The sequence below is a fragment of the Apodemus sylvaticus genome, chromosome 17 (assembly GCF_947179515.1).
Source record: "Apodemus sylvaticus chromosome 17, mApoSyl1.1, whole genome shotgun sequence".
NCBI lineage: Eukaryota > Metazoa > Chordata > Mammalia > Rodentia > Muridae > Apodemus > Apodemus sylvaticus.
In genome coordinates, this window is record NC_067488.1 from 45,150,262 (window position 1) to 45,171,065 (window position 20,804).

The 20,804-nt window shown below is 52.6% G+C and overlaps 3 protein-coding genes across 4 annotated transcripts; all 3 read left to right on the forward strand.

The window, feature by feature from the left end:
- The first annotated feature begins 273 nt into the window (after positions 1-273).
- Maf1 (MAF1 homolog, negative regulator of RNA polymerase III) lies at positions 274-3,101 on the forward strand. The gene is made up of 8 exons (XM_052160463.1): positions 274-372; positions 1,133-1,265; positions 1,371-1,499; positions 1,572-1,737; positions 1,861-1,982; positions 2,062-2,181; positions 2,310-2,444; positions 2,575-3,101. Exons 2-8 carry the CDS (start codon positions 1,183-1,185, stop codon positions 2,594-2,596), a joined length of 777 nt encoding a protein of 258 aa, XP_052016423.1. The 5' UTR covers positions 274-372; positions 1,133-1,182; the 3' UTR covers positions 2,597-3,101.
- Positions 3,102-3,254: 153 nt separating this feature from the next.
- On the forward strand, positions 3,255-12,460 carry Wdr97 (WD repeat domain 97). The gene is made up of 24 exons (XM_052161374.1): positions 3,255-3,392; positions 3,577-3,713; positions 3,863-4,491; positions 4,601-4,722; positions 4,855-5,554; positions 5,647-5,789; positions 5,873-6,109; positions 6,185-6,275; positions 6,428-6,560; positions 6,649-6,770; positions 6,974-7,034; positions 7,198-7,347; positions 7,426-7,674; positions 7,762-7,884; positions 7,961-8,044; positions 9,010-9,138; positions 9,221-9,430; positions 9,512-9,691; positions 9,824-10,021; positions 10,111-10,232; positions 10,308-10,464; positions 10,746-11,359; positions 11,445-11,506; positions 11,601-12,460. Exons 1-24 carry the CDS (start codon positions 3,263-3,265, stop codon positions 11,795-11,797), a joined length of 4,980 nt encoding a protein of 1,659 aa, XP_052017334.1. The 5' UTR covers positions 3,255-3,262; the 3' UTR covers positions 11,798-12,460.
- Positions 12,461-17,813: 5,353 nt separating this feature from the next.
- Positions 17,814-20,652, forward strand: Hgh1 (HGH1 homolog). 2 transcript variants are annotated; one of them, XM_052160964.1, is made up of 6 exons: positions 17,814-18,510; positions 18,601-18,701; positions 18,801-18,899; positions 19,105-19,196; positions 19,273-19,395; positions 19,469-20,652. In XM_052160964.1, exons 1-6 carry the CDS (start codon positions 17,897-17,899, stop codon positions 19,619-19,621), a joined length of 1,182 nt encoding a protein of 393 aa, XP_052016924.1. In that variant the 5' UTR covers positions 17,814-17,896; the 3' UTR covers positions 19,622-20,652. The 2 variants fall into 2 exon arrangements, with proteins under 2 accessions (XP_052016924.1, XP_052016925.1); XM_052160965.1 differs by having other exon boundaries at positions 17,814-18,481; positions 18,601-18,649.
- The last annotated feature ends 152 nt before the right edge of the window (positions 20,653-20,804 follow it).

Here is a 20,804-nt window from a genome sequence, read left to right on the forward strand (position 1 = left end):
TGGACCATTCAGAGGAGTGGGGTTGGGCCCGTCGGACGCTTGTTGTTGTCGGGTCGGGGGAGGCGGAGGTCGCTGTTTCGTTCTCTGGCTGGTGCGATCTCAGCGGTCCGCGGCAGGTCGGTCGGGAAAGCGGGCGCTGCAGGGGGGCGAGGCTATGTCGCGGCTGCAGCCCGTATGGGCCGGCAGGGCCTGGAGTAACGGGACGTCGCCGCGAAGCTTCTTCCCCCGGATACAGTGCGGCCCGAGTGGAGGCCGCGGCGCCGCCCTCCAGTCCTGAGGAACCCGTGCTGCGCAAAGTCCGCGCCGCCGTCACCTCGGCACCGACACTAAGCAACCCAGCTAACCCGGCTTGATCTAGCCCATTTCTGGCAGGTGGGTGTCCGCCTTGTGCGCCAAGCGGTCCGGGCTTGCGGGAACCACAGTCCCCGGCGGGCCTCGCGCTGTTGCAGTGCCTCATGGGACTTGTAGTTCTAGCGCTGCCTGGGGCTGGAGCACCTCTCTTGGTGCACTGCCTCCTGGGGTTTGTAGTTTCCCTCTACAAATCTGCTGGTACCTCTAGGCTTTCAGGGCAGCAATGCCAAGAGACCGCTGACCTGAGCCAGCAGAGGCGGTGTGTCCATCCGTCCAACGAATTAGGCATACTTCCAAATAGAACCGAAGAATTCATGGGTTTCCTCTTCTTGCCAGAAAGCAGCGAAGAATTCCCCCCATAGAATTGGGGAAGAGTGCCCATACAGGTGACCCTCAAGGCTCGAAACCCCAGATGCCCGGTTCCGAACCGGATAGCAAGTTCTTACCCTGATTGAGGACCCTTACTACAGTCTGAGGGTGCCTGCAGAATGCTGATGGGGGTAGGAATGTCGAGAGTGGGTGGGCCCCCCAGCCAGCTCCAGTACATGTAGGAGGTCTTGGGATTGAGCTAGAACCTGGACATGCCATCCTCAGGTGACAGGATCATCTCCCTGTCAGCCAATGCTGAGTTCTCAGGGTCAGGTAAGGTGAGGAAGAGGAGCTACGTGATGGACTCAAGGTTAGATGGAGCTGCAGACAGTACTCTGCTAATGGGTGGAAAGGCTGAAAGCAGAAAGCCCTTTGGAGCTAGGTAGCCATACCTGGCTTCCCACATCCCCAGGTAGTGCTGCACTAGTCCCACTGGCACAAGAAGCTCCCCTTCCAAAGGACATGAAGCTATTGGAGAACTCCAGCTTTGAGGCCATCAACTCACAGTTGACAGTGGAGACTGGAGATGCCCATATTATTGGCAGGTGAGATTGGAGGCTCTGGGATCGGGCTCTCAGAGATTACTATCTTGGTCCCTGAGTTAAGTCCTCAGGATAAGCATGCTTCATGATTCTACCTGCATTCTTTAGGATTGAAAGCTACTCATGTAAGATGGCAGGGGACGATAAGCATATGTTCAAGCAGTTCTGCCAGGAGGGCCAGCCCCATGTGTTGGAAGCACTGTCCCCACCCCAGACTTCGGGCCTCAGTCCCAACAGGTAAGCTGAGGTGGAGACGACCTTCTGGGGTATGTGGGACGGTGGGCGAGGCTGACATTTATCTCTGTTCAGACTGAGCAAGAGCCAGGGTGGAGAGGATGAAAGTCCTTTAAGTGACAAGTGCAGCCGCAAGACCCTCTTCTATCTGATTGCCACCCTCAACGAGTCCTTCCGGCCAGACTATGACTTCAGCACTGCCAGAAGTCATGAATTCAGCCGAGAGCCAAGCCTCCGCTGGGTAAGCATGGACAGAAGGGCCCAAAACCATGTGGTCATTATCACTGCCTTCCCCGCTTTGTGAGGTTCTTGGGTTCTACCTGCTGCCCTGGACCCTTGTCCTCCTGACTGTAACCTCCTGTAGGTGGTAAATGCAGTCAACTGCAGCCTGTTTTCAGCTGTTCGGGAAGACTTCAAGGCCCTGAAGCCACAGCTGTGGAATGCAGTGGATGAGGAGATCTGCTTAGCTGAATGTGACATCTACAGGTGGGCTCATATCTCTGCAGCTGGCCGTGTAGATGTGCACTGCTGTGGGCCTCACACATCTGCTCTTTCTGCTCTTCAGCTATAACCCGGATCTGGACTCAGACCCCTTTGGAGAAGATGGAAGCCTCTGGTCATTCAACTATTTCTTTTACAACAAGCGACTTAAACGAATTGTCTTCTTTAGCTGTCGCTCCATCAGGTGGGTCCCATGCCACCTTGGCTTCTCCAGCTCCCCCTTTGACCCACACCGTTCCTTAGCTGGGTCTGCTCTCTCTGGGACAGCCTGGGAGGAGAGGTCCTAAGTCTGCTGTCTCTGTGCCCACCCAGCGGCTCCACCTACACACCCTCAGAGGCAGGCAATGCACTGGACTTGGAACTGGGAGCAGAGGAGGTTGATGAAGAGAGTGGAGGTGGAGGCGGTGAGGCCAGGGCGGAGGAGACCAGCACCATGGAGGAAGACAGGTGTGGTGGTGACGGCTGTGGCCCTGGCCCTGTCCTCAGGAGCCTGGACTGGGTGGGACAGATCAGGGTTTCTTCTGCCTGGCCTGGGTGCTATCTTCTAAAGGCATACTGTGTGCCAACTTCTGCCTAGGGTTCCAGTGATCTGTATGTGAGAAGAAGCAGCGAAGGTCTCAGCTTCATCCAGCTTCGAACAATGCCTAGACCTGCCTACCTGAGGAGCTTCAGAGCCTTCCCAGATGCCGGCCATGCCTTGGCACTGCCACCGTCCTGGCCCTGCCCAAGGCTATACCTGCCTAGCCCTTTGGTTTCAGCCTGTGGATGTCCACTCACCCCTGCAGGCTCCTACTGCCCATGCTGTGGCTGGATTAAACAGCACGGGCTCTGATAGAGAAAGTGACTGCTCTGCACCAACAGTCTGTCTCAGACAGGACAGCTGGACCACAGAGTTTATTTTTGTATTTCTTATTGGGCCTGTACACTCCAGCTCTAAGGGCCAGTAGTTTGAAGCCCTCTAAGTGGTGCCCAGTGTTTATGGCGTCTGGTCCTTGACCAGCCCCTGGTGCCCACTTTTGCCCCCCACTTCACCAGGTGGGCCACATGCACTGAGTGTCACTTTGCTGCAGCTCATTTGTTTCCAATAAAAGTTTCTGTGACTTAGATGGAACTTGGGAGTTTGTGGGGGCGGGGCCTGCGTCGTGGGGCGGGGCCTGCGTCGTGGGGCAGGGCTGGTATCTTAGCAACAGCTGCTACCTTTCCGTTATTTAGTCTCAGAGCTGTTAATCTCTCACCTCTGGGTGAGAGACTGTTTAATAGGAGACATGGGGGACAGGATAATAGAAACAATCAACCTCAATTCATCAGAGGGTGACAACTGGGCTCTGGATGTAGACTTTTATGATCAGGACATCTATGATATCCCAGATCCTGGGGTGCTCATAGAAAAGAATGGTGAGGTCACCTAGCATTGATTGTTTGGGTACCCCTCTAGAAAGCAGACCTTTTTCAGGCTTTGTTCAGTCCTGAAGGTGTTAACTCCCCTGGGCATTCCTTGACCCAGCATGTCCCTCAGGAGGGCTCCTTGTTGCTTGGGGCACGAGGCCATGGTGACACTGCATCCTCTACTGGTTTACAGAATTGGGTCTGTTGGGGGGACCACAGGTCCCACAGCTCTTTACCAATAGTCAGAGATGGCGGAGTATGTCGCTGCATTCCCGCGCCAGACTGCTGTGGCTACACCTACGTGCATACCTCCACGACATTGTGGAAAAGGTGTGGTTCTCTATGAGGTTTCTCCTTGGGCTCTTCCCTAGAGATTCTGGGCACCAACTCTACTGGTCCTTACCAGAGTAGAGTTTCCCTAGGCAGAAGAGCTAATGCAGCCATTGCTCACACGTGCATCTGTCTACTCTGGCCTACAGGAGAAGAGAGCAGAGCTGCGGGTTGCTCGCATGACACATGGGCTGGAGCCACTGCGTCACCTCGAGGTGGAAGCTGGACTGTGCTCAGTAGCGCAGGATCCAGTGGGTAAACGCTTCATGGTATTAGATGGTGAAGGTTACCTGCATCAGCATACCAAGGAAGGCTGGGAGCAGGCAAAGCTGAAGCCTCCTGTCGTACTTAATGGGCTAGTGACTGTGCCTGGCCCTCTGGGGGAAATAGGCCGCTTTGTCGGCTGGGGCCCAGCTGGACTAAGTATATTAAAGCAAGACTTCCAACTGCTCTGGCTGAGCAAGCCACGGGCGAACAAGTCACTGGACCAGGAGCCTTTCCGCTGCTTACCAGTGCCCAGCATGGGTCTATTGATTGTGGCCCAGATGGGTGGCAGCCTGGAGCTCTGGAAGTTCCGTTCAGGTGGTCGCCGTCTGGTGCCCTGTGGCTCACCTCTGAAGCCACCACCGGGCTTGTCTGGCTCCTTCAAGTGTCTGGCCCTAGGGCTAGAACCTGACCACTGCAGTTGGCATTGCTTTGCGGCCTACGGCTCGGCGGTGCTCACTTTTGATCTGGACGACTGGGCTCTCATCAGTGTTAGCCAGGATCTGCATAAAACGTGAGGGGAGTCGGGACAGGTGGATGGGAGGCAGATCCCCCAAGGAGAGCCAATTATTGCAGGGGCTGTAGGACCCACAGACAGGCCTGTGCTGATTCCCCACCCCTAGCATCATCTCAGATCTGGATTACTGCGAGGAGATAGACGCCATGGTGACAGCTTCCCGGGATAGTACTGTGAAAGTGTGGGAGGCCGACTGGCAGATCCGGATGGTGTTTGTAGGACACACAGGTGTGTCAGTCTGGCAGCCCTTACAGACCTTCCCTTTCTCATCCTAAGCTTGCCCCTCTCCAGTGTTGGCTAAATCCCAGGAATTCCTCCTTAAGCTCCGATGTGCCAAAATGACCTGCACCTTTCCTGCAGGCCCAGTGACAGCTATGACAGTGCTCCCAAACAGCGCGCTGGCAGTGTCTGCTTCACAGGACGGGACAATTCGCACATGGGACCTGCGGGCCGCAGCTCAGGTGGGAGAGGTAACTCTGGGTTGCTGGACTGAAGACGTAATCTCTGAGAAGGTGAGCCATTTGCTGGCTCCTGCAAGTCCTGGCTGGCCGGTGCTCTCTCTCTGCTCAAAAAGCATAGAGCTGTGGCGCGTGCGTACCCTCTATTCACCGTTAGCACAGCTCTCCGCTCCAGTGCTCCATGTACAGGTGGCGCCAGTGCTGCCAGCGCCAACTGATCCGGCTCTGCCCCCTCGCCTTATATGCGCCTGCGCAGATGGGTCGGTCTACCTGGTGTCAGCTACTACAGGACGAACTGTGAGTTCACTGCTGCTGGAGCCCGAGGACTGTGCAGCTGGGGTGGTTTATTGTTTGTCTCGAGAAGCGTTGTGGGTGCTAACACGCTCAGGGCACCTAGTGCGCGCCAATGCCGCACGCTGCCCGATGGTGGTGGTACACCGCCTGCGTCCACCTCCACCCCCAGCGCCACAGCCCTGCTGCCTGCACCTCTACAGCCATCTTACAGATCCGCGTACTGCATTCGCTTGCTGGGAGATTGTGCGCCAGAATCAGGGTGACATGCTCCGCAGTGCCATTGCCTGGGCCTGGAAAAATAAGAACAGGTGAGCACTACCTCTATCTGAGGCTAGGTAAGGCCAACTGTGGCTGACTTAGTGACAGAGCTTTGGCCAACAGACTCCAACACTTCCCACAGGTTTCTTCCAGTGGTGGGGCACTCAGATGGCACACTGTCTGTGTTGGATTGGCGCACATCAGTGACAATCTTTCATACAGAAGCACACGGCCCAGGACCAGTGACTGCTATGGGGTCCACGTGGAGCAGTATAGTGACTTCCGGTTAGTACCTTCTCTCCCTCAAAGACAGCCTGGGGGCCCCTGCACTATCCTGAAGTCCCAGCCCTGGCTCCTGCCACCTGAAGGTGGAGATCTGACGGTTAAGATGTGGCGTGTGTTCCCGTACGCTGAGGAATGCCTGAGCCTGCTCCGGACCTTTTCCTGTTGCCACCCGGTGGTGATGCTCTGTGTCCTGGGGAAGCGCATCACTGTCGGCTTTGAGGATCCAGAGAGTGCCACCTACGGCCTGGTGCAGTTTGGCCTGGGTGACAAAATGCGTTATGACCACCGGCCACAGGATGACCCGATGGACCACATCACTGGTGAGCATGGAATGGGACCAAGCGAAGCCTGGGCCCTTGTTCCCAACTGCTTCCTCACCTTAGTCCCGCCCCTAGGCCTGTGCTGCTGCCCCACCCTTAAGATATATGCCTGCTCCAGCCTGGATTGCACCATCCGAATTTGGACCAGGGAGAACCACCTGCTGCGGTAGGCTGGGGCCGTGTGGCGTGGGGGCAGTCAGTGGGGCTCTCGTAACCTCTGTTTCCCATTAAAGACCAGGGGCTGGACAGGGCCTTACCCTGTCACTGCCTCAGATTCCTACTCTTTGAAACAGTGGCTAGATCTTAGGACTCTTGCAGGCTCCTGCAGCTCGACGGCCCTCCTCAGGCCCTGGCCTTCTCCAGCAACAATGGAGACCTGGTCTTCTCACTGGGCTCCCGCCTCCACATGGTGTCCTATAAGACCTACTTACCTACATCCTATCTAGTTAAGGTACACAGTGCGGCCGAGGCAGGAAAGGCAGGACTGGGTGCTGCACATGCGCCAGTCCTGGGATCAAAGCTCTTACCTGCTTCTTCAGAAACTGTGTCTGAAGACCCCGGATGTGATAAATGACCCTCCTCTGCCACTCGCCAGCAAGAAGCCACTGACCCCCAGCCAGCTGCAGAGGCTTGCCAATCTCCACGGGGCAGCCAGCCTCAGGTCTGCTCGGCTACAGTGGCAGCCTGGGGGCAGGGTTTGCATAGCGAGCTAAAGGCCCCCAGTATGCGTTCTCTACACTGGCAAGTCCCTCTGGTATTACCATATTTCAACCCTGGAATCTTTTCTCCTGGCGAGTTCTCCAGCTTCTGACCTATCCCCCCAGTAATGCCCAGAGTTCTACCTCTGCCTGTTCCCCTCTACAGCATGCCCTTGCCCTTCGGCTATTACCAGACGTCAGAGCCTCGGCAGTCAGTGTTGAAAGAGGTAGTGGAGGTCCTGACCCTTTGCCAGTCCATTGCCCATCCGTGCCCCATGCCCAGTCTCAAGCCACAGTCTCTCAGCCTCTGGCCTGGGACCCCTATGGTTGCTTGGGGACACATGGCAAGTCCTCAAAGAAGCATAGGCTGGCCACTGATCTCCACCTCAGGACTTGGAGGAGATCATAGCCCGGGATCAAGACCTTCAAGAACTGAGGCAAGGACTGGTGGTCCCAGCAACTCGGCCCCCACTCTCCTTCAAGCTGCGCCAGGAAGCCTTTGACAATTACTTACATCTGATCTATGGGTCTGACCTGATGGTAGGTATGAAATCAGCCCCAGCTCTGCTGTGACCTTTGCCTTGTCTGATACAAGCTTCCTGTTCCTTCCTGTACCAGGACATAAAGTCTGAAAGGGAGTCCCTGCAGTGGGGCACTTCAGGCCCCACCACAGAGAAGGAGTCACCAGACACAGAGGTCCAGCCTGGAACTACCATCATTGTTGGCCAGGCTCCATTTAGCAATGATATGTGCCCACTGGCAGCCCTCCAAGCCCCAGGAGCCCCAGGAAGGCGCTTTGCCCGCACTCCTCGAGTCCCCTTGCCCATTCCACCCACCTTCCGGAGGGTGCATAGCCGAGCATCCCAGGTGAGGTCTCCTTTATTTCCAGTATCCACCCATGCCTGGACATTGTGTTCTCTGCTCCAGTATCTTCTAACTCCTTGTCTACCCTAGCTTCTAGCACGTTCCTCTCTGAGCTATGAGCTGGGCCTCGGCTTAGATCTCCAGGTGCAGTGGGATCAGTTTGGAGTTAAGATCGTGGACCTAGACTCATCAACGGACTACACGCAGAATAGGGTGAGGGCCCCTATTCTAGGGCAGTTTCAGGGGCTTTGGTGGTTGTGTTCTATTCTTACTTCTTATCCCTCCCCAGGTTCCACTGTTGCTGCAAAGAAGGCCCTCGGAGCCTCTCTCAAAGCTCATGGGCTTCTTTCCTGCCACCATAAAGCCCCACAGGGTGAGAGTGAGACCCTACCTCTCCATCCTTCCAGAGGTGGCCTCTCCCAGGGGTCATTCTTTGACTATTCCGTCTCCCTTTGCTGTAAAACCATTGTGTTCCACTTTGACTCAAGGGCCAAACCTACCCGAAACCTATAATGTCAAGGCTTAAGAAGCCTGTACCTATCCAGGCATGGTGGTACATACCTTAATTAGTCCCAGCACTCAGGAGACACACATATGCAGATCTCTGTGAGCTCAAGGTCAGCTTGGTCTACAGAGCAGGTCTAGGACAGCCAGGGCTCTATTACATAGAGAAACTCTGTCTCAAAACAAACAAACAAACAACAAACAAAACCTATACCTTTCCAGCCTGGCCAGCTCTGGTGCAGACATGGACTCCTTGCTGCTTTCTAGGATTAGCCCGGAGGCAGAAGTCTATTGCCAGTGTTTGTTTCTGCACACCAGTCTTTCCAGCAGGAACGTAATGTTCCCTGTAGACTTTTTCTGGAAGACCAGAGTCCTTGTGCTTCAGGGGAACCAAGTTCAGTGGGGCCAGTCTCTCAAGATCCACCATCTTCACATACTTGGTCACACTGGCCACCCAGGCAGACCCTAGCCCCAGGCTTAGCACACTAGGGTCCTTCTCAGTTGTCTTGTTAGCCCTTCCGGTCCACTGACCGACCTCTCTCCAAGTTCCTTTCTTCCTATCCTGCCCCCCTCTACCCGGTTAAGTTCAATGGAGAGAATGAGTGTGTGCAGTCAGTGCTTACCAGGAGCTAGCCACGTCTTCACTTACAGTTCACATCCCGCCAGACTACCCATTTCCCGCTTTTCCTAGCTAAACTGCCCATTTGCAGGTTAAGAACAGAGGCTACCAGTCCAGTCTGGCTTCTGGAGGCCCAGGGTTATGGAGCTGTTCCCTGGTAATGGCCCAGTTCGGTGATTTCAGACTCTCGCCCAATCTGTTGCCTCTACATCTAGGTACAATCTCGGCCCATCAAGTTTCCTGGCTGTGTGCCCAACTCCGTGGTACTGCGGCAAATGTGGTTACAAGCGGAAGTCTGCTGTCTCGGTTCCCTAGCAGAGCTTTCTAGCCACAGCAGAGTCAAGGCAAGACATGGGGCTTGGGGTTCTCTGGGAGAGCCCCGTTATCCCCACAGCCTGCCACATGTTTCTTCTTGTCCCTCTGCAGTCATCTGGAAGCGAAGATGACCTGTGGTCAAAACGCCGAAAGTATTCTAGCAAGTGGCGAAGTAAACTGTTCAGTTTGCTCCGGCTGTCAAGGAAGAAAGGGGGAGATGATGAGGAAGAGGAGGAAAGTGAGGAAGAGCAGCTGGAGATAGAATGGGCCTCCTCTTCCCGAACTTCTGTGGAGCCAGACCACTGGGAACCAGACACAGAAGTAGGCACTCTCAGTTCTCATGGGAAGGGTGAGATTGGCGCTCAGAGATGGACGGTCTGAAGCTACAGTCATTTCCCCTAGAGCGCCACAGATTTGATCTCAAAACTTTGCAATGAAGCCGCTAAGACTAAGGGCTCCCCTCGTCCCAGACAACTTGGACGCTCGCTCTTGGAAGAACGCTATGGCCATTTGCCTAGATTCCTGCATTATTTTGTGGTCCAGAACTGGTTCAAAAAACTGTTCCCTATCTTTACTCTGGAGGTTAGGAGACTCTGGGAAACCTAATTGGGGGGGGGGGGGGAGAGCTTCTCTCTTAAAGAGAGAAACCAGGGGCTAATTTGCATGTGGATCGGAGTTAGAGACCTGCAGGGTGTGAGCAAATCTTCCCCACAGGCCTATCCAGAGATGGGCACAATAGAGGGCTTGGCCTCGATGTTTTTGGACTTCCTGTTACAAGCTTCCTGGGCAGACCGAGTGAACATTCTAAATGCCCTGCTGAGATTGCTGCCTGACGTAACGGGTAACCTCCGAAGCCGGCTGCAGGCCAAGCTCCTATATTTGCTCAACCAAGATGATCCGCCCAAGCTCCAGGTGAGTCCCTCCCTCCAGAGTACCCCATATCCTGATGTAATCCCAGAACCTACCACGGTCCCCTGCCCCCATCCTACCCCTGAGCGTAGGACAAGACCCAGAAGGAGTTTGTGATGCTGGCGCTGCAGCTGCTCCTGGCCTGTAGCCTGGATGTCCTTGATGTGGTGCTGGAGATCATCTCCTACTACCTGTACTCCCCTGTCAGCTGCCGGTGAGTTCAGCTCCTGCTAGGTTTTCCCTACTAGGCTGGGAAGGACTTGAGTTAATCCTAATCTACCTGTCCTAGACAAGAGCTCAAGAAGTTGCTGGAGGGGATGGGTCTCCATGACCCAGATGGCATACTGTTCAAGGAAATTATGACCTGGGTTGAGGACTTGAAACTTGAATCCAAGGCCACGATACGCACCCAGTGTCAACAGAAGCTTGAAGATATTTTTCTCCAGGTCTGGTGGGCCAAGGGCTGGTGGTGCACCTACTGGAAACCTATTACCTTCTTCAGAGGTCTCCCAGGAGACCATGAGTGGTGCCCATGCGAATTGCCCCCTGAGTTTTTGAAAGCAGAACATTTCTTGAGATCTCCTTACACAGCAGAAGGCTGTACTTGAGTCGGGGTGGGGAGGGGTGCTGGATGAGGTACCCTCTCCCTGGGGCTGAGACTCTAATCGAGGAAAGTTTCAGAGGGACAGGTGCAAGGGGCCTTACTCTGTGGGTCACTGTTCTGCAGGGAAGCACCTTGGAGCCGTCCGCAGTCAGTGTTTTTGTGGAGCCTTCCAGGCAGGCCTCACAAACCTCCCTCATTTCTGGGGGAACTTTGCCTGCCACGAGTACCTCCTGGACCTTCTCACGAGCATCAGAAATGTCCATGCATTTTCATGAGTCACTGATTTCACCGGTGCCTTCACCTGTGGAGCCTTTGGAGTCCATGGATCAGGTGGAGTCCATGGTATCCATCCCAGAACTCCATGCAGCAAGCACACATGCACATTTGCGTATCCAGAAAACCAAAAAGGCACTTGCCGATATGCTGCAGACCTTCTGTCTGGAGGACTCCGAGTACGCGACTCTGGCTGATGTACGAAGAAGAGAGTCACCGCTGGCGCAGACAGTATGGGCACGCTCTCAGATAGTAGACCTGTTTCATATGGACATGCTTAATCTCTTCTGTGAGAAGCTGCGGGTTCAGCAACAGAGATCAGTGGTGGAGCAGCTGGAGGAGGAGAGGTTGGAAGAGGAAGAGAACGAGGAGGAGGAGGAGGAAGAGGATAAGGAGCACTTACCTGCCTTACTCAGAGGCCAGCTAAGGCCCAACGTAGTGTTGCGGCCGCATCGGGACCGCTGGTGAGCATGACAGTGGGTCTGTCTGGCTGACCTTGCATGGGTTGCACCCCAGGAAAGTCTTAGCTAAATCCCTCCCCTTCTTCAGGCTCTATCCAATCCTCCGTCTGCAAGAGGCCAAGGCACAAGACTTTGGTGTGTTTCTCAGGAGTAAGTAGACACAGGCGTACAAACTGGACGCTGTACCCCCCACCCCCACCCAACCTCAGCATATAGCTTCATTGACCTGGCTTCTCACACCCAGGTCACAAGATGCGGAGCAAGGAGCTGACTCGTGATGGTTCTCTCCGAGTGCTGAAGCTGCCGTTGCCACGAGTGGACTTGCAACCCTTTCCCCCAGGCTGGCCTGCACCCCCTCGGGCACTGCCCCCTCTCCTCCTTCAGCCTTCACTTCAACGATACTTTCTGTTCAAAGATACAGACCCTAATGCCTACATATAGCCAAGGTTCCATGGCCAAGACCTAGTCTACCACCTTGGCAAATCACAATACCATGCTTTGCCTAAATTAAGAAATATATAGGGGGGAGGAATAAAATATGGAGTGTAAAAATATAAATACAAATAAATAAAAAAGAAATATATAAACACACACACACATATTTACTAATTGTCTTAGTCAGGGTTTCTATTCCTGCACAAACATCATGACCAAGAAGCAAGTTGGGGAAGAAAGGGTTTATTCAGCTTACACTTCCACACTGCTGTTCATCACCAAAGGAAGTCAGGACTGGAACTCAAGTAGGTCAGGAAGCAGGAGCTGATGCAGAGGCCATGGAGGGATGGTTCTTACTGGCTTGCTTCCCCTGGCTTGCTCAGCTTGCTCTCTTATAGAACCCAAGAACACCAGCCCAGGGATGGCACCACCCACAATGGGCCCTCCCACCTTGATCACTAATTGAGAAAATACCTTACAGCTGATCTCATGGAGGCACTTCCCCAACTGAAGCTCCTTTCTCTGTGGTAACTCCAGCCTGTGTCAAGTTGACACACAAAACCAGCCAGTACACTTATATATATATACTGTTCATTTGTGTGCAAGTACGTGTGTGAGCATGCTTGTGGAGGCCAAAAATTGATGTCAAGTGTACATTGTTCTACCTATTTTTATTAGTCTTTGGTTTTATAAAATATCTCTCTACATAGCCTACCCTGGGACTTGCTATATAGACCAGGCTAGTCATGGACTCACAGGGATCCACTTGCACCTGCCTCTTGAGACCTGGGATTAAAGGCATGTGCCACCGCACCAGGTTCTATCTTTATGTTTCAGTTGTTTGAGTGTTTTCCTTTGTGTATGCACCAAGTGGGTCTCAGCAGAAGGTCATCTGCAGTTGGCACACCAAGAACTGAACCAGGTGACATTTGAGGGGAAAGCCCAGGTAGGGCTTATGCTCAGTTTGATGCCCTCTCCCTCCATTCTCCAGGTCGGCAGGTGAAAGCTGTTTCTTTTGTCTTTTTTATTTTGTTTTTGTTTTTGCAGGCTGCTTTAAAAAAAAAAGATTATTATGTGTAAGTACACTGTAGCTGTCTTCAGACACCCCAGAAGAGGGAATCAAATCTCAGATCTCATTACGGATGGTTGTGAGCCATGTGATTGCTGGGGTTTGAACTCAGGACCTCTGGAAAAGCTATCTTAACTGCTGAGCCATCTCTCCAGCCCTGCTGTTTTTTTTTGTTTTTTTTTTGTTTTTTTTTGTTGTTGTTTTTTGGTTTTTTGTGTTTTTTTTTGTTTTGTTTTTTTGTTTTTTTGTTTTTTTGTTTTGGTTTGGCTTAGTTTTTTCCAGATAGGGTTTCTCTGTGTACCTGGACTTGCTTAGAGATCTGTCTGGCAGGATGTTGTTTTTATAGGTAGTATGCTGTTCTGGTTGCATTTTTTTTTTTTTTTGGTCAACTTGATACAAGCTAGAGTAATTTAGAAGAGGGATCCTCAATTGAAAAAATGCCTACCAGACTGACCTGTGGACAAGCCTATTCTTCTTGATTATGACTGATGTGGAAGGGCCAGTCCACTATGGATGGAGCAGAGCAGATGGTCTAGGGTTGTATAAGGAAGCAGGCTGAGCAAGCCGCTAGCAGCATCCTTCCATGGCCTCTGCTCCTGCTCCTGACTTCAGATGTGACTTCCTTCCCTCGGTGGTAACCTGTGACCTGAAAAATGTAAATGAACGTTGCTTTTGGTTCCAGTGTTTTATCATGGCAAGAAACCTTAACTAAGACATCTGAAGGACAGTTAAATTCTGTCCTTCAAAAGGGTAGTCACTACATTTCTGCCTTGATCCTGATGGGTACTGATGAATTGGAAAGTTATTGTAACCTTGTATGTTAGAATTGTATGTCGTTGTCTAGCAGTGGTGGCGCATGCCTTTAATCCCAGCACTTGGGAGACAGAGGCAGGTGGATTTCTGAGTTCGAGGCCAGCCTGGTCTACAGAGTGGGTTCTAAGACAACTAGGGCTAAGTAGAGAAACCCTGTCTCAAACCCCCCCCCCAAAACAAAAATTGTATGTGGTCACCCATTTCAGATCACTTTGTGCAAATGATATCACTCTATCACGAACTGCCTGAACAAGCAGCCACAGCACCAGCAAAATTTCTGTTTCCTGTTGCGAAGATAAAAACACCCCAAAAAACCCAGTCATGTGGGTGCATGCCTTTAATTCCAGTACTTGGAAAACAGAGGCAAAGGCAGGAGGATCTCTGCATTTGAGGCCAGCCTGGTCTATAGAGTGAGTTCCAGAACCAGCCAGGGCTACACAGAGAAACCATCTTGAAAACCAACCAGCCAACCAAAAACCAAAAAAAGAAAAAAAAAAAAAAACAAAAAATCCAGGTGTGGGATGCATGCCCATCCCAACACTCGGAAGGTAGAAGCAGGAAGGTCTCAGAGTTTGAGGCCAGCCTGGTCTACAAATTGAGTTCTAGAACAGCCAGGGCTAAACAAAACAACCAAAAGCAACTAAAGTACTTGACTCACAATTCTAGGTTGCAATCTATCAATGTTGGGAAGTCAAGGTGACAGAGACCTGGAGCAGCTTGTAGTGATCAAGAAACCACCACACAGGCTGCTGGACTCTGGCCTCAGTTTATTTATTTATTTTTGGTTTTTTGGAGACAGGGTTTCTCTGTGTACTCCTGGCTGTCCAGGAACTCACTTTGTAGACCAGGCTGGCCTCGAACTCAGAAATCCACCTGCTTCTGCCTCCCAAGTGCTGGGATTCAAGGCATGCGCCACCACTGCCCAGCTCTGGCCTCAGTTTTTTAAAGCAATAGTTTAGTGAATGTACACCCAGGGGTGATCAATCAGGGACACAGCCTAGGCTTGGGGAGCTAAAACCGCGATCCCAAGTATTTCCTAGGACCAGTTTATAAAGGCAAAACCCACAATGAGTTCATACCCAAGTGTAGAAAGGGCTGCAGGTGTGGTTGGTTCCTACTCAAGCTATTTTGACAGTTTAGACATAACAGTTCAAACTGATCTTTGATTAGTTCTAAGCGGAGCCTGTGGTTGTAGAATTTTTAAATTATTATTTATTTAATGTATGATTATCTGCATGTACACCTGTGTGCCAGAAGAGGGCGTCAGATCTCATTACAGATGGTTGTGAGCCACCATGAGGTTGCTGGGAATTGAACTCCGGACTTTTGGACAAGCAGCCAGTGCTCTTACCCACTGAGCCATCTCTCTAGCCCCTGTTGTGGATTTTTTTTGTTTGTTTTTTTTGTTTTTCAAGACAGGGTTTCTGTGTGTAGCCCTGGCTGTCCTGGAACTCACACTGTAGACCAGGCTGGCCTTGAACTCAGAAATCCACCTGCCTCTGCCTCTGCCTCTGCCTCCCAAGTGCTGGGATTACAGGCGTGCACCACCATGCCCGGCTTACTTTTCCCTTTTGTTTTGTTGAGATGGGGTTTCTCTGTGCAACAGCCCTGGCTGTACTGTCTGGGCCCATCTATGTTTTTATTATACATAGGTCCTGGGGATTTAAACTCCAGTCCTCATGCTTGCAGGGCAAGTGTGTTAGTCACTGGGTCCATTCGATGAAAATGTATTGAAAACACTAATTTCAGAGGATAAGTGTTGTGATTATAAAACGATAGATTGTTCTATGGGAGTGTGGTGTGGGAAGTTGCCTCGGCAGGCCCATGCCAAGGCATCCCTTCCCCTTGAGGGACCAGCCATAGGGTATAGCATAAAATAGAATTTATTTTGGGCATGGAGAGGGGAATTAAAAAAGTAGCAAGAGGCAGAGAAAGGCAGAGAGAAGGAGAGAGTAGAGAAGTATTAGCCGGCCATGACCACGTGGAGAGAAGGGGGAAGGGAATGGGAGAGAGGGGGAGCAATAGGGTAAGGGGCAAGAGAGAGAGAGGGAAGAGGCAAGAGAATAAGAGAGAGGAGGGGGGCTGGTGAGATGGCTCAGTGGTTAAGAGCACTGTTTGCTCTTCTGAAGGTTCTGAGTTCAATTCCCGGCAACCACATGGCGGCTCACACCCATCCATAACAAGATCTTCTTCTGGAGTGTCTGAAGGCAGCTACAGTGTACTTACATAAAATAAATAAATCTTTAAAAAAAAAAAAGAGAGAGGAGGGGACAAGCAGCCCCTCTTATAGTGGGCCAGGCCTACCCTGCTGTTGCCAGGTAACTGGGGAAGAGCATACCTGGCTGTTGCCAAGCAACTGTGGGGTGGAGCTTAGACAGAATCCTAAGAATAAGGCTATTTGATTCCCTGGTTGATATCATTAGACCCACTCCCTGGTTCCCTAATATCCTTGAGCAAGGGCATGCCAGGCGGCTGGCTGTACTACCCTTATGCCAAGACTGCTTGTTCTGAACATTTTACCAATGTCCAGGGATAACCTATAACTTCATTCTAAGGGGTGTGGCTTTAGCAATGACTGTTTAAACAGTTTTGGGTAGGCCTTTCCCAGCAGCCTCTTGTACCAGGTCAGAGAAGCACTTTCCTAGATAGTCTAGCAAAGGAAACTGCGACTGGTATAAAACAAACAGTGCCTTGGTTGGTGTTACCACCATCCTTCATTTGCATAATGACCTGTCCTGATTGGTGCAAACACCCTATTTCTTAGAGGAATATTCTATTAGTTATAGTAGGCTGTTTGGCTCGCTTTGTAAACAGGCTGGGAAACACCTTTACCCCTGCCTCTTTTGAGAGGTACATGTGTACAGCAGATTGATCTCAAACTTAGAGGCAAAGGTGACCTTGGAATTCTGGATCTCTATTTCAGCTTCCTGAGTGCTGAGATTATATCTGGCAGAAGACAGTTTTTGTACCATCATCCCACCGCAGTAGTCCAGGCTGGATTCGAACTGAGATCTACTTACCTCTGCCTCCCAAGTACTGGGATTAAAGGTATGTACCACCACTATGCTCATTCTTTTCCATCTACCTTTCTAAACTGGGATAGGCTGGTATGGCAAAGAAAGAAATGATAGTGGAGACAAGGAGACATAGCCACAGAGCTGCAAGAGGCAGAGATGGGTGTTGGGCAGCAGTAGTAGAAACAGCGGCTTTAAGAGGCAAAGGCAGTAGCCTTTTCTCAGAAACTATCACTAGTCACTGTCAAAGGCTGGGAAACCTGGATAGTTAGTCCTACCCAAGAGCTAACCACTTGCCACTGTAGCCCAAAGGGTCCCAGTCAGTATCTAAGGCTGTTTAGGATCTGGAACCGTTGCAGCTTCTGGCTATCTCCTTTGCTGTCAGAAGCAGAGGGTTACAAAACCTACCAAGGATCAGCCCTGGAAAAACTCCTAACTCAAGATTTCTATTTGAGAGAGCAAGGATCCCAAGCAGCTTAATGCTAAGAGGCACAAGAAGCACCAAATGGAATACTTTCCCAGTACTGAAATTATCTTCTGTTGGGATTATGTAGCTGAGAAGGCCAGTGTCCTCCCATCTGTGCTAACAAATGTGCACGTGGAGTGTAATAATATGGAACCACTGAGAAGCAAAAAAACCGCAGAAAGGTATGGAAGAGAGAAACCGAACAGCGGTCTAGAGGGCAAACTATAGATTAAAATTTCAGTTCTCTTTGTCCAAGCCTGCGTGACTCAAGACTTCTGTCACCAAAGAGGTCCTAACGAATGCCCTAAGTTAGCCTCTCTGCAAAGTCAGAAGCTGGTCCAAAGCTGCCTTCTCACGGCGGAGTCCTGCAGGCCTGAACTCAGGGATAAAGGGCAGCAGCAAACACTCAGGACACCAGGAGCACCCGCTTCCGAGCTACGCTTCACATTTTGCGTGCTGGCCGCGTGGTTCTGATGCCTGGCAAAGCAAACACGCAATAGGTAGGCGGAAAAGTCCCTGCAAGGATTTGGTGGTGGTGATGGTGGGAAGGGGGATAGACACATCTGCACTACCTAGGGGTGGCACCGCTCCTGGGAGAAATCTCAATACTGTGGCCCACAATGCCTCGCGCCAAGGCCGGCCCCGCCCCCTTCAGCTAGGTTCTCAGCCTCGGAAGGGTTTTAACGACTTCCGCTTTTCCCGCCGTGACCCTGGTCTGAGAAGCGACTGAAACTGCTGGCGGCATGCGGGCACCGGGAGTAGGCTCGGGGCTCTCCGGTGAGCGGGGATTGTCAGAGCAGGAGGCTGGCGCGGACACGGAGGCGGCGGAACTGCTGCCCTTCCTGGTGCTCGGAGCACGGGCAGACCTGCAGGCGGCCGCGGCACAGCACGTGCTGGCGCTGACTGGTGCGGGCTCGGGCCGCACGCTGTTGGCAGGACAGCCAGCGTTGTTGCGGGCTTTGGTCGACCTTGCGGTGGCCCCGGCCCCAGCTCCTTCCCGCGATGCTTCCCGAGCGCTCGTGAACTTGGCTGCCGATCCCGGTGTGCACTGGCAGCTGCTGGCAGCAGACCCGGAGCTGCCTGCCCGCCTGCTGCGCTGTGTGTTGGACCCTCAGTGGCCCTGGGCTGAAGAGGCGGCTGCAGCGCTGGCCAACCTGAGTCGCGAGCCGGCTCCATGTGCTGCGTTAATGGAGAAGCTGATGGCCGCTGAGCCGGAGCGCCTGGATCTGGAGCGGCTCGTCAACGCGCTGTGCATGCCTAGCTACAACGCGGCCGCACCCTTGCATTACCTGGGGCCGCTGCTCTCCAACCTCAGCCAGCAGGCGGAGGTGCGTGCTTTTCTCCTGGACCCAGACAGGTGAAACCCTACGCGGGCGGGAATGGGCCCCGGGGCCGGGAGTGGGAGTGAAAGTGAACAAGGACTGCAGTGAGTATCCTCTTCCAATAGGTGCGTGGTCCAACGGCTGCTGCCTCTTACCCAGTACACAGACTCCTCGGTGCGCAGGGGCGGGGTGGTGGGAACACTTCGGAATTGCTGTTTCGAACATCGTAAGTGACAAGGAGGTCGTGCCATTGTTAAGGTGGGGACTGGACCTAAGGGACTCAACAGACCATTCTTCTGATCCCCTTCCTTGTCCCCACCTTCAGGACACCACAAGTGGTTACTCGGGCCCCAAGTCGACATTCTCCCCTTCTTGCTACTGCCCTTGGCTGGGCCTGAAGAGTTTTCCGAGGAAGAAATGGACCGTGAGTGACTTGGGTGGTTGCCTCAGGGCTGTCTGGGCTAGAGGGAAGACTCCCTGGGGAGATGGGGAAATGTGCTGGTCTGGAGTCCCTTCAGCAGCCTTTAAGGGGAGGGGGGGTCATTACAGACACACATGAGGCTCATCCAGGCAGAGCAGGGCTTGGGTGTCCAGCACAGGGACCAATAGGTTCCCACCCTCACTCTTAGAGCTGCCAGTTGACCTGCAGTACTTGTCACCAGACAAGCAACGAGAGCCGGATGCTGACATCCGAAAGATGCTCATTGAAGCCATCATGCTGGTGAGCAGGGGCCTGGGATGTTAATGCCTCCCTGCAGTTCGTATTGGTGTCTGGGTAACTTTTTCCATCTTCCTAGCTGACAGCCACTGCACCTGGCCGGAAGCAGGTCCGGGATCAGGGTGCTTACTTGATCCTTCGAGAGCTACACAGCTGGGAGCCTGAGCCTGATGTGCGAATGGCTTGTGAGAAGCTTATCCAGGTGAGTGCAGGGTCAGAAAGGCTGGGCAAGCGCCAACCGCCTACGAGCTGCTCACCTGCCGCCCCTACTGCAGGTACTTATTGGGGATGAGCCAGAGGTTGGCATGGAAAACCTGCTGGAGGTGCAGGTACCTGAAGATGTGGAGCGGCAGCTACAAGAGCTAGACCAGCAGGAACAGCAGGAGCTTGCTCAAGAGCTAAGAGGCAAGAGTGCCCCACGGACCTGAAGCCCCTTTGGCCCGGATGCCAGCTTCAGACCTACCTTAGCCAGTGTTAGCGCAGGGTTCTAGGCTAAATGCCCAGTAAATGTTGAGAAGCTCAAGCGTACTGCCCAACCCTGTGCCCTGTGGCAACCAGCAATAATGCACATTGTTCAGATGTGCTATGAAGCCAGAGCTGGCCAGGTCCCGTGTCACAGCTGCCTACAGATGAGGCAGGATGCCAGTCGTCACTGGAGATATGAGGAGCTTCTTCCCAGACAGTGATAGGACTGGACTGAAAATACTGCCAGCCCTGGGGTTTTTCCACTCCTGGAGGCATCAAAGGGTCTGGACGTGGGTAGACTTAGAGATGTAAACAGCACAGTGAGCCCCAATCTTTGGAGTCTTTGCTTTCCTTGCCCAAGACTTTAAAAGGCGGGCTACACCTGGATCCTCGGCTCTTCCTAGAATGCTCTGGGCCTGTCTGTGGCTCACTTGCTGGGTTTCCCGTTTGCTCTGTGTCTGTTTCATCTGTCAGTCTCCTTATTCCCAGGTTGAAGTGGGACTTCGCTGTACAGATAGAACCTGCTTCTTGGTTAGCTTTCACGGGCCTCAGTTGTCTTGCAAGACATCCAGGCTCTCCTGCTGGGCACACCTTGCCTACCTCTGCAGAGATCCTCCTGCATGTTCTTGCAGCATTTACCCCTGTATGGTCCTACCCCCAACATTTGGTGCCTACTCCGTATATGCACCCCTTCTTCCCAGTTCTGTAGATACCATGGCAAGTTTTGCCCCACTGTGTCCCCTTTTCTGAGCCACAGATCTTGTTTCACCTATGTGTGCCATTTTCTTCAGCGACAGGGCCTTCCAGGTCCCTGAGACCTGTACTCTTCATGGGAGTTCAGTGTTCCACTTCCTACCTCTGAAGCTGGGAGACTGGTGTATGTGTTGTCAATGCATGGCTGGGTCTTTTCACTGGGTACCAGGAGTCTTCTCGCCCCTGTCCCCCACCCACGATGCTCTCCAGCACCCTTGTTAAAGCTTTGGCAATGTTGGCACGTGTGCTGTGTAGACTGGTGTTTTCCCTCTGACCCAGGTCCCCAAGGACGTACACAGAGGCCACTGGCCCTCCCTTGTAGATAGCTGCATCCTTAATTCAACAGAATGAACATTTTTATCTGCCCACACCCACCCACCCTCAATTCACCAG

Bases quoted from the DNA above. Each gene is read 5' to 3' on its own strand.
- Maf1 (XM_052160463.1), top strand. From the start codon at position 1,183: ATGAAGCTATTGGAGAACTCCAGCTTTGAGGCCATCAACTCACAGTTG. The intron at 1,266-1,370 runs GTGAGATTGGAG...TGCATTCTTTAG, and splicing joins GATGCCCATATTATTGGCAG to GATTGAAAGCTACTCATGTA. The intron at 2,445-2,574 runs GTGTGGTGGTGA...ACTTCTGCCTAG, and splicing joins AGCACCATGGAGGAAGACAG to GGTTCCAGTGATCTGTATGT.
- Wdr97 (XM_052161374.1), top strand. From the start codon at position 3,263: ATGGGGGACAGGATAATAGAAACAATCAACCTCAATTCATCAGAGGGT. The intron at 8,045-9,009 runs GTGAGAGTGAGA...CTCTACATCTAG, and splicing joins CCACCATAAAGCCCCACAGG to GTACAATCTCGGCCCATCAA. The intron at 9,692-9,823 runs GTTAGGAGACTC...TCTTCCCCACAG, and splicing joins TCCCTATCTTTACTCTGGAG to GCCTATCCAGAGATGGGCAC.
- Hgh1 (XM_052160964.1), top strand. From the start codon at position 17,897: ATGCGGGCACCGGGAGTAGGCTCGGGGCTCTCCGGTGAGCGGGGATTG. The intron at 18,511-18,600 runs GTGAAACCCTAC...CTCTTCCAATAG, and splicing joins TTTCTCCTGGACCCAGACAG to GTGCGTGGTCCAACGGCTGC. The intron at 18,900-19,104 runs GTGAGTGACTTG...CCTCACTCTTAG, and splicing joins TTCCGAGGAAGAAATGGACC to AGCTGCCAGTTGACCTGCAG.